The sequence below is a fragment of the Sminthopsis crassicaudata genome, chromosome 5 (assembly GCF_048593235.1).
Source record: "Sminthopsis crassicaudata isolate SCR6 chromosome 5, ASM4859323v1, whole genome shotgun sequence".
Classification (NCBI taxonomy): Eukaryota; Metazoa; Chordata; class Mammalia; order Dasyuromorphia; family Dasyuridae; genus Sminthopsis; species Sminthopsis crassicaudata.
The window spans coordinates 259,042,043-259,054,265 of NC_133621.1; the positions used below are offsets into that span (position 1 = coordinate 259,042,043).

At 34.2% G+C, this 12,223-nt stretch overlaps 1 protein-coding gene across 3 annotated transcripts in view; it reads left to right on the forward strand.

The window, feature by feature from the left end:
* TMTC2 (transmembrane O-mannosyltransferase targeting cadherins 2) overlaps positions 1 to 12,223 on the forward strand; it is a 526,397-nt gene that overhangs the window by 446,520 nt on the left and 67,654 nt on the right. For all 3 annotated transcript variants that reach the window (XM_074270881.1, XM_074270880.1, XM_074270882.1), the window contains one exon: positions 6,608 to 6,671. In XM_074270881.1, the coding sequence (XP_074126982.1) occupies positions 6,608 to 6,671 (64 nt within the window). The remainder of the gene's footprint in view (positions 1 to 6,607; positions 6,672 to 12,223) is intronic.

A 12,223-nucleotide genomic window follows, 5' to 3' on the forward strand; every position in this document is an offset into this window, starting at 1 on the left:
CATATATTAGTCTTTTATTATATGATAGGCACTTTATTATATACTGAAGATACACAGATAGGCAAAGGAACAGTTTTTGCTCACCAAAGCCCCAATCTAATGGGGGAGAAAATTTGCAAATGGCTATGTACAAACATATTATGTTCATTTGTTCCAGTCATGTCCACTTCTTCCAATTTCTCTGTCCATGGGTTTTTCTTTGCAGAGGAACTGGAGTTGTTTGCTATTTTCTTCTCCAATAGCAAAAAAAAAAAAAAAAAAAAAAAAGGTTAAGTGACTTGTTCAAGATCATGCAGCTAGGAAGTTTCTGAGGCTGAATTTGAATTCAGGTCTTCCTGACTACAAATCCAGTACTCCATCTGCTGAACATCCTGGTCAAGCTTGTATTCTGTATTCCAACCTCCATCCAGGGAGAATCACATTCTTTCATGGGGAAAGATGAGAGTCTAGAAATATCTATTCATGCATGTCTGAACCCAGACATGCACATAATATAAATGGGTAGCATATACATTTTTGTAGACAAGATAAATAGGAAATCACCAAAGACTCTAATTCCTAGTCCCTCCTTCATTCTTACTGCTCATCCCCAGATGAGCCTTACCTTGCTTTTTAATGAACTTTCAACAATATGATGATACCCATAATTATACTTCTGATTAAGAACAACATCATGCTCTCATTTTGTACACCATTATTCTCTTCATGGGATCAGAAGGCTCATTTGTTTTTTGTATTCCAGATTATACTTTTTTTTACCCAAGCAGCTTTTTATACCTAGGAAGTGGAACTTGGAAAGACCTGAATTTGAATCCAGTTTCTGATATTTACTAGCTGTGTGATTCCAAATGATAAGGTCTAGATTTAGGGAACCAAAATGAGATTAGGATTTCTTGTGGTCAGGGAATTAAAAGATAAGGTCTAGTGGCAGGTTTGAGGTTCATGGAACCAAATGCTCCCCGCAGCTCTTTGGGATTCAGTGCAAGGGGAGGGAGTTTTGGGGACTCTCTTCTGGCGGCACAGAGATTCTCTGTAAAGGAATTTATAGGCCCGAAACCTAGATTGATAAAATAAGTTTATTATAGGGAAGGTTACAAATCCTGTCAGAGAGGCTTAAAGTCTGGTATGGGAAATAGGTGAGGGTAAAGAGAGGATGGCACTGGAAAAGAATATTCCAGTGGACAGAGGTTTCTTGGCATCCCAAGCATGGCATAGCTGGCGTGTTTGGAACTTCTGCAAAGAGAGGATTTTAATTTGGCTCTTTAATATTGAGTGTCTTAGTGAGGGCTGGGACAGCCATGATTTCCTATTGTAATTCAAAGGGATACTTTTTGACCAGGATTTGTAATTGAATCAAAGGCGCTGGCATTCTGGAAAGACAACTTGTCTGGGGAGGATATGTGTCAGCCAGGAGGGGCTGAGAATCTGAAAGGAATCCCAATTTTTTACAGGGATCACAACCCACTTCACAAGCAAGTCACTTAACTTATTTGTGCTTCTGTTTCCTCATCTCCACAATCTTCTTACTTCACAGGTTGTGAAGATCAAATGAGTGTTAACACATGCAACACTTTAATAATGTTTACAGACCATTAAGTGCTATTAGATATTATATAGACCAGGGGTTCTCAAACTTCCGCCCATGGGCCAGATGAGGCCCGCTGAGGACATTTATGCAGCCTGCCGAGTTATGGCAAATGGGCTGAGGGGCGGAGACAGAGTGTGTTTTTGTTTTTACTATAGTCCGGCCCTCCCACAGTCTGAGGGACAGTGAACTGGCCCCCTATTTAAAAAGTTTGAAGACACTGATATAGACACTGCAATCATTAACATTTTCAGATTCCCACCACCACTACCATTAAAAGTTTTCTAGTCATGACTCTTCCATTTTATTTTTGTTCAGGTAATTTTGGCAGTTTATATTTAGAACCTTAGTTTTATCCCTGTTCAATATGAACTTGTTATAATCAGCCTATTTTGCAAAATTCATGAGTCAACAATTATCATGCGGCTTTCTCTAAAAACCAAACTAAAACAAAAAGCTACTTGATTGTCAACTTTTGACAAAAGGAAAATCATATATTCAAGTCTTGATAAAAATGGACAAAACTGAAGAAGAAAGAATGAAAAGGAATTTATTAAAAAAAAAAAAAAAAAACAACAAAACCTCCAAGGATTAAATGCATAGTGGGAATGTACTCAGGAACCCAGGGATTTCCAACCTCCAGGTGTTTTTTGAAGATGAAACAAAACTATCCTAATAGGTCCAGTCTACAAAAGGGGGTGGACCGTTATGTCTCAGCTCCTCCTCTATTGAAACATCATAAGGATAGGTTGCTATATATTGTTGGTAATAGAAAAGACCACAGAATGGGATCAAAGTGCATGCTTGGACTAGCTGACTCCTCTTAACCAACTGATTGATTATTACGTGTAGTACCCCAAAGACAAGCTAGTCAGGAAACAATGGGGTCACCTAGGGCATGAATTTCAATATCTTTAATAGAATTGCAGAATCCAGAACAAAGAATATAATAGTCCCATGGTACTCTGTGCTGAGTAGATGCCTGGAGTATGGTATTCACTTAAGCGCCATAAGGTAAGAAGAACATGGCAAAATAACTGGTTTGCACATAAGAGGAAGCACAACCAAGAAAGTGATGGAGGCACTCTGTGAAAAATGCTCAGAGGAACTAAATTTATTTAGCCTGGAGAAAAAATAACTAAAGGGATACTTGAAAGCAATCTTTCAAATATTTGAAAAACTGCCATGTGGTTCCAGAGGGGAGAATTTAGACCAGTTGGAAGAAGGAGGGGGGAATAATTGGATATTTGGCTCAATATCAAGGAGAAGTTTCTAATAATTAGGCTTGTCTAGAAAGGCAGTATATTGCCTCAAGAAGTAGTCATTTCCTTCTCTCTGGTAGTGTTCAAGTAGACATATATGACAGGCTGTCAGCATTTATGAAAGGAGCTCCAAAAGGCTAAGAGGGGTAGAATTTTATGACCTTGTTAGAAGGAAAAAATTTTTGTTCAAGGTTTTGCTCTGATTAATGAGGCAAAATTCAGGAAAAATAGAATTAAAAAAGGAGTTTATTAAAAGTATGTCGAGGTAGCAACATGTTGACAGGTTGATCATTAAAGATCAGCAAAGGATTCAAGATGGAGCTTTTCTTTACTGATAAATGGGATAAAGACAATTCAGATGGATTCATGTCAGCAAAAGGGAATGGGACATTGTGTCTAATTTCCCTAATCAGTTGCCATTTTGTACAGATTAAGAAATAAGTAGTGGGTACATGAGGGATAACAAGTATACAAAAGCTGAAGTCTAGGTGATGTTTCTCTTAACAGAGCCTTCCCTAACAGTGATTGACAAGCAGGACTGGGTCATTGAGTCAGAATAACTTTTTTTTTTTTGACAAGTGGGGTTAACTGACTCACCTAGAATCACTCTAGCTAATCAATGTCTAAGATCATATTTGAATTCAGGCACTACTGACTCCAGGGCTCTTAGCTATCCTCAGCATAATTTTCAATAATCTCTAATCCCAGGTCTCTTACACCTCTGAGAATTTATGAATCTATTTATATTCTTTTTTTCCTCCTCTTCATGCTCCTGCTTTTCATCCATCATCCTTATCCCACTCCTACTGGAATCTCAGGCCCTGGTTCCTATTATCCTGGCTCTGATAGGTGAACTTTCACCTTACCCTACCTGGGACAAGATATCTACACCAGTTCTCTGCAATCTCTTTAACAAATTAACTTTAGTATCCAACCTTTCTGACTCTGCTTTAAGAGCTGCCTCTCCTAAAGGAGGGGGTGGAGGGAAGAGAGGGAAAAGAATTTGCAACACAAGATTTTGCAAGGGTGAATGCTAAAAATTATGTTTTGAAAAAAAAAAAAGCTTTAATAATAAAAAAAAAAAAAGAGTTATCTCTCTTCCAACCCCCAAACCCTTTAGAATATAATATTCTTGAGAGTATCAACTGTTTTAGTTTTTATTTTTTTGCTAATATTTGTATTTCCAGCAGTTAGCTCAGTGTCCACACGTGATGATTAATAAATAATCTAATTCTTTCTGTCAATCTATCATCTATCTTTTCTCTTTCTTTTTCTTATCCTTCCTCTCTTCTCCCCTTCTTCCCTCCCTCTCTCTTCTCTTTTTCTCTTCCTTTCTCCCTCTTTCTCTCCCTTCTTCCTTCCTTCCTGTCTGCCTCCTTTTCTCCTTCTCTCTCTCTCTTTCTCTCCTTTCTTTCTCAGTGTTTATTGCCTGAATCTTTATACAATGACAGATGCTTTGCTGGCATTCATGTGCTTTTATCAATTTAGAGAAATTGTAATTTCTCTCATATTAATAACCAGTTATTGAAATTGGAACTAAGGTTTTCCTCCATGTTATTTCTTATTCAGAAATTAGCCCCTGTAGATTATTCACGCAGTTTTTGAAGAACAGGGCTTATAATGAGAGGGAAAAGTCAGATCTGCCTGATTTTTCTTGCAGTACAGCATAACGAATCTGGAAATATGTTTAGAAGAATTGCACACATTTAACCTATATCATATTGCTTGCTGTCTTGAGGAGCAGGAAGGGAGGAAGGGAGAAAAATTTAGAACACAAGGTTTTGCAGAGGTGAATTTTGAAAACTATCTTTGCATGCATTTGAAATAAAAAAAATATTATTAAAAAACAACAACAAAGAAAAGTCACATCTGTTCAAAAGGTAGAGAAATTTTAGTTTGGGTGAATTAATGGATTGTGGCTTGTTTTACTCAGACAGGTTTGAGAAAAAGTCTCTTTTGTCTAGAGTATCCTAGATAAGCCTCTTTGACCAAGACTGAGTGATCAGTCAGGTCCTCCAGATCCCACATCTCATTATAATATTCATTCTTTCATAACTTGTTAACCAATTAGAGTTGATTGCCACCCTCAGAAACACCTACTCTTTCAAGGGCATATTAACACTGAGTGGGTTCCATGAAGAGTCTGTTGCATTTAAGAATGTCACTGACCACTTTTATTAAATATTTCAAGCATGATTAATAAAATGATTACCCAGAAACTAGATATCTTAAATTTTTTATATATCACACAGTTCCATGAGTGAAAATGGGAGTGTGTATTATAAAGTGTTGTTTGTTCTTCATTCTTGAAGAGGATTATAACATCAGGGAGATAATGCCATGACATGTAAATGGAATGTACTAAGTGAGGGAGAATTGTGCAAAATCATTAAATTTACTTTCTCCTCAAGAACCATCTGGGTCCAATGGGAAGAAATAGATCAGAATGACTGGAATTGGCTCTGGATACAGTGAAAGACATTGGTCTTTTTAAACTAAGAACTTTAATAGGTCTCAGTTTGATTGAAGCAACTACTCATTCAGTAATTAAGCCTAGATAAGCAAGGTAAAATCAACAGTTAAATAACCCAGTAGTTAGAGTGTCAGGCCTGTAGAAAGAAATACTTAACTTCAAATCTGACCTCAGATACTTAGTAACTGGACAAGTGAATTAATCTTTTTTTGCCTCAGTTTCCTCATCTGTAAAATGAGCTGGAGAAGAAAATGATGAACCACTATAGTTTCTTTGCCAAGAAAATTCCAGAAGGGACCATGAAAAATCAAGCATGGCTTAAATGACTGAACAAGGAAACCTCTCAAGTACTCTTAGTGACAAATGTAAAACTTCTACCATTTCACTTGCTATTCCACTCATTATATTACATATCTATCTCTGGTTGTGAATACTCACCTTGGCTTATTAAAAAAAAAAAAAAATGCGAATCTTCTTTTCCCTATAAAATTTCTTTCTTCTTTAAGTATTAAACTCTAGTCTCCTAAACTTACAAATTTACAAAAACATTAGTTTTATAATTTAAGAATTATTCTAAAATACAGAGGTATCAACAATCTATTGGTTGTGAGAAATGTAGTCAAAATCACCTCTAGTTATCAGATGCAACTGCTGACTTGTCTACATCCAATGAATTGACAGTTAAGTAATTCAGATCTTTTTAGGATGATAGTAAAAGTCTCTCATGAATTCTTATAGGTGAATGCCATGACTGTATTATATGGAAATTCTCTTACTGGAAGTAATATGATTTGATGTGACTTTACTCGGGTATACATTTTCACCAAAGATTGAACATCATTTGCAGGATGTATAAGAATTATCTATATAATGAGGAGCTCATACTTTAGTAATAAAAGACATATCCTTTTTCAGTGTTAGGTCTTGATTGCTTCAAATAGCATTATGATTATTAGCTAAGCCTGAGTCTCTACTGTGAAATGCAAAATAAGAAATATTTAACCATACCTGAAAAATTCAAGTGCATTTCATTTGTGTGGCCATCAAGGAAAATAAATATATGATCAATTTTGACAATTTTTGGAAATGAATTACTTTTTTGCTTATTATTCTTGATTTGGACACTAGTTATTTGTTTGTTTGTTTGTTTGATATTTGGCTGTCATCTTAATCAATGTTTTTTGTGGTTCTAAAACAAAAATCTCACATGGCATTTTGCAGTACAGGGATTCTGTTAACCCATCTTCAGTTTTCAATTAAATGCTATTTTTTTTCTTTCCCTAACAGACAAGCTAACCTCAATGAAGCAGCTGAGAAATATTATGAACTGGCAGCCAGGCTGAGACCTAATGTAAGTACTTTCCTAATGACAAGCATTACTCTCTGTGATAGACTCACAGCATGGATTGCATTTGAGGACATAAGTGTATGTCATGTCTGGCTTTATGATCGTGAGCTCTCATCCTGAATACACTCTTAATGGATAATTCTACAAAGAAATCTGCCAATCTCCACTTCTCTGTTTCCCAGAAATAAAACCACTATGTGGGTTGTATGAAATGTAATTAATTTTGGTCATTTGGATAACGATTCTAGCATTCATGCATACTTTACATTTTGGTGGCTTTTAAAAATTAATTGCATAATTCTTTGGAAAAGTATTGTATCGTGAAATAAAATATGTAGTCCTGTTTCTTCATATCTTATTGCAAAAAGACACAAGAACCTTTTTAATGCCATCAATATTTTTTCCTTCTTATTGCTATTAAAAAATTCAAGACATGGATCTTTCTTTTCCCACAGTTTTCATTTCTGACAAATGTCTTCTTCAAACTTTAGCAGAAGTTGTTTGGATTAGAATTTTCCCCCAGGGTAGTCCCACTTCTGTAAAGTGAGAGGGGTATAAATTAGATCATTCCTCTTTTAAGCAGAACAGCTTCTTTATGATAAAAATGACTTTTTATCTGTCTTCCATGGATATTCCTGCTTTGGCACAATGTGGATTTCCAATGTCCTCATTTTTTTCTTCCTTTGCTCTCCCCTATTCATCCCCAATGTGGGCCCCTGAATATCTTTGAATAACTTGTAATGTAAAAAGAGTTTTTCCTCAGGATACCTAAAAGTAATAAGTAATTTCTGTAAGATACACAGGAAAATTATTATCAATGCTTCATATACTCACCAAGACTTTTAAGATTATGGATTTCTACCACAGGTAACCAACCTCAATTTATTACAAAAGGTAACATGTAATATAAAGAGATGTATAAAGGTGTATTGTAGGGCAGGTATCTTTAAGAGAATCTATTGACAGCTTCCTCCCTCAAAAAAAAAGTGAAAAGTAATTTAAATTTATGTGGTGTTTTAATGTTTACAGAACTCTTCATTTTCATGAATGCTTTGACCTTGAGCAAATAATTTAATATTTCTGGGCTTCATTTTCCTAATCAATAAAAATAGATAGTTGAGCTAGTCAGCCTTAGAGATCCCTTCCAGTCATATAATTATGATTCTATGATGCTTTCTATTCCTGATGTTACCACCTTAAGGCCCTCAATACCATCTGCCTTAGATTATCATAATAGTGTCTCTCTTCTACCTCTAATTCACACCTCATAGAACTATTGGAATTATCTTTCTAAAGTAATACTGCTGAAACATTTTCTATGGTTCCCTATTACCTCCAGAGTTAAGATAAAACTCAAGACCCTTCACAATCAGGTAATATCCCCAAGCTTCCCTACCCTCCCCTATAATACATCCTTGCTGCATATTATTCCCCATAATTCAGTCTGCTTTGGTCAAAATGGACCACATAAGCCCACACAGTACATATATCAAGAGTCTTCTACATGGCTATGTTTGGCTATGCTCTCCCTTATTCTTAAAATGTCCCCCTTTGAGTTCTGACAAATTCTCTTAATAAAGCTCACCTCACTTGTGAGACCCTCCATGAAATCTATCCTCTTTCAGTCAATGATAGTCTTCCGACCTCAAGCTTTGCATGGTTCCTTATTTTAAAACTTTCTAATTAATGTATATAATAGTGTTTAAGCTGAAAATGAGGAGTATATTTTACTAAAATTTTGTCTCCCAGCACCTAGCATGATGTTTACTTAATACTTAGAATTTATACAACTGTAAGATTTTTAAAGTTCTTTATAAATATTATCTTATTTTATCCTCTCAATAATCCTGAAAGTTAGATTCTATTATTATCCTCATTTTACAAATAAATCAACTGAGGCAGACCTATCCAGGGTCACACAGCTAGTAGTGTCTGAGGCAATATTTGACCATATATCTCACTAACTCCAGGTTCAGTGCAACAGCTCACTTGCCTAGTTATCATAGTATTCCATATAATTATGTTGTATATTTGCTTGATAAATGATTATATGTGAACACATGAATGAGAGATGAGGAATGCATAGGGGAGTTCTATAAAAGAGACAATGGATTATAGTTGTGACATGTTGCATTTATGGTCAAATTAAAAAAAAATTTACAACAGTTTATTTTAATTAACATTATTTTCTTTGCATGAACAGGGTTCTCTTGGGAGATATTGGAAAGTATTATAAAAACCAAAAAAAGAAATATTTGAAAATATTTTTTAAAATAAATTCACTACTTAGACTTAACCAGCATGATATACTCAAGGAGTAAGAGATCATCTATAATCCTTAGGATTTGCGACTCATTAGGAAGCTGGTTGTGCTTCCTGGGATGGATTTTGTATAAAAGAAAATTTCTTCAATAGGTGTCCCTATGGGAGCAGTCCATTTAAAGTCCATGATAGAGCATATGAAAAAAAAACCCATCAAAAACCACATGATTATATCATTAAATTCATAATTTCCTTTTCTAGAGCAGGTCAGTGACCTTTCTTCAACTTAAAAGTCTTAGAAAGTTCCCAAGATTATTATGAGATTATGTTACTTGCTGGGCTCACATAGCTAATATATGTCTAAGGCAGTACTTGAATCTTGTGCCTTCTGAGCTCCAAGGCTGGGCACATTGTACAGTCTTCCCGCCAGTAGATAGGGTTGTATAGTCTGGTCCAGTGATGCTGACTTCCTTCATATTCCTCAAACATGATGTTCCATCTTCCAACTTCCTGGCTGTTTTCCATTCCAAGGACCTTCTCCCTCCTTATCTTAGCCTCCTGGGCTTTCTGGATTCCTTCAAGTCTCAAGCAATATCCCACCTTCTACAGAAAGTCTTTCCTTATTTCTCTTAATTCTAGTGCTCTCTCCCTAAAGTTTATTCTTATTTATCCAATATGTGGCTTGTTTGTTGTACTATATATATATAGCTTGTTTGTAGACAGCCATTTGCATATTGTCACACCATTATATTTATTCTTTAAAAAGAGGAATGGGGAAAAGGGAGGGGCAACTTTCTTTTATCTTTCCTTGTATCTCTAGAATTTAGCACAGTGCCTAACATATGATACATTTAAGAAATGTTTATTAACTGACTCCACTGACTAAGTTTATGTAAAACTACATATAAATGGAAAAGTAGTTTGCAACCTAATTGCAAAAGTAAGTAAACAATTTTTACTTGATTTGACATGCAGGAGGAAAACACTATAGGACTTTTATTAGGGGAGTGATATATTCATCCCTCTGCATTAAAAAGATTATCCTAACAAGAAAACAAAAAGTGATTTTGAGAGGTGAATGACTGTCAAGAAAAAAAAAAAAAAAAAGGAATTGCCTCTTTTCCTTGAGATCCTCATGGTCTTTGTTGACACATTCCAGCTCCCCCAAATTTTTGTAGAGAAAAAAACTATTCATTTTGAAAAATTTGAGATGAAGGTATGGGTGAAGCCAGTTCCACACCATGAACATAGAGATAATATTATAGATGATGCAGATGAATTTAACTTCATCATGGCAAGAGAAATTAATTCTTTGTAAATGTTTATCAGTCATTTAGAGGAACTGATTTTGGAGTCATGGAAAGGGGTTTACTTCAAAATTCCTAAACATTTTACTTCTAAGGTACCTTCATAACACAATTTTTCCTCTGATTTACTTCATTTTAAAAGTTTCGCATTTTGGATATGGGGGACTATTTTAATGTGTTATAGTATATCCCATGATAATTATAAGAAAACCTACACTAAAATGAACATTTTTCTTTTTTTTTGCCTTGCTTTCAATATCCCTGGTTAATATCACTCAACAACAATGTTCCATATCAACTCTTCAACTTTTCTGCTGCATAATTTACGTAATTCATTATTATTAAAAAATAAATGTGACATCAATTTTTTATATCTGCTGTTCTACTTTGAGTTTTTGTACAAAAATAAGTGAAGATTAGATTTCCTATTCTAGTGTAGTTTTTTTTTTTTTTTTTACACTCTTACTGGAGTGATAAAATATTTTACCAAATATTTTCTCATAGGCTTCTTTATCTTTCTACTTTTCCCCTTTCAAGTCATTAAATACAATTCACATTAGTCAGTTTAACTATCAATAATTCATCTTATCTTCACTTCTCTTTTCATCACATTTGCCTCGAAATGACACTGTCTGAGGTCTGGAGAGAATCTACAGAGAATATTTAAATGGAATTGCTGTTAACTATTTGAACTAAAATGTTCACTGATATCCAATCTAGCCCTCATTTTCTGTAAACATTAGTTTTATCTTTTTTGAGGTAATTAAACCAAATTCTGGAATAAATGGTCAGATAATAAATAATCAGAATTACTGATTATTTTATCAATCAATAGATAAAAGTTGTGAGGAAAGGAACCATTCACTGGTCTGTATCCAATTCTGACTAGTAAGAAATAAAACTGGTTATCATGGTTAAAATAATAGGAACTTTAAAGAAAGGGACAGTTTTCATCTTAGAATTTTTGATGAATAAAGTAAGAGACATTGTGTATATACTGTAAAGGATAGAGAACCCACTTCTTCACCATTCCCTAGAAGTAAATATCTCTTTGCTCAAATTTTTCATATTTCTTTTTCTAGGTGTGTCTAATATACTTATATCTCAGTCTCCTATTTGTTGAAATTATTTTTTCTATGTGCCTTTTCCTTCTTGATTGGACTATAATCCCTTTTGAAGGTCACTAACACTTGGCATGATACCATGGATAAAGGAGTCACAAAATAATTTAGTCAACAGCACTTTTAAAAAATATCATTGGTAATCACATAAGCAATGACCATCAGTAAATCCTACTATCCTTAATTCTTTGTGTGAGAATATGAACATATTCATTAGCTAAGATGTAGACAAAATTCTTTGTACTTGCCACTATATATACAAAGGTATAAAGAAAGATAAGATAATTTAATTTATACTGCTAATATATCTTAAAAGACAATAATAGCATTTTGTGGTATTGTCATTGTAGGCTTATTTTAAATTATAATATTCAGATTTTGATTTTATCAACAATGTTTTCTATAACTGCTCTATTATTTTATAGAAAATTTTAATCAGAAATATACTTTCTTATGTTTTCATATCACATCAATCAACAGATTAAAAGTTTATTTAAATTTTTTTATTGCCTGCTGCCAATAGGCTAGAATCAATTACCATATTTTACACATAATTGTTGCTTGCATAATGCAAATTCAAATAATGGTACTCACTAAATGGTACCTATCTTTAAAGGAAGGAAGGAAAGGAAAGAGACAGGAAAGCTAGGGAAACAAAAAGAAAAAAGGAAAGAAGGGGAAAAAAATAAAAAGAAAAATCAGGAAGAAAATGATGAATTAAGATCATAGAGAAGCAGGAAGAAGAACAATATAATCTTACAAAAGAAGATGAATACATCTTTCTCTGAGACAGGGAGAGAGGAGTATATGGCTGAAATCCTAGGAAAGTCTGAAGCAGTAAGTAAGATGAAGTAGAAGAAAACTT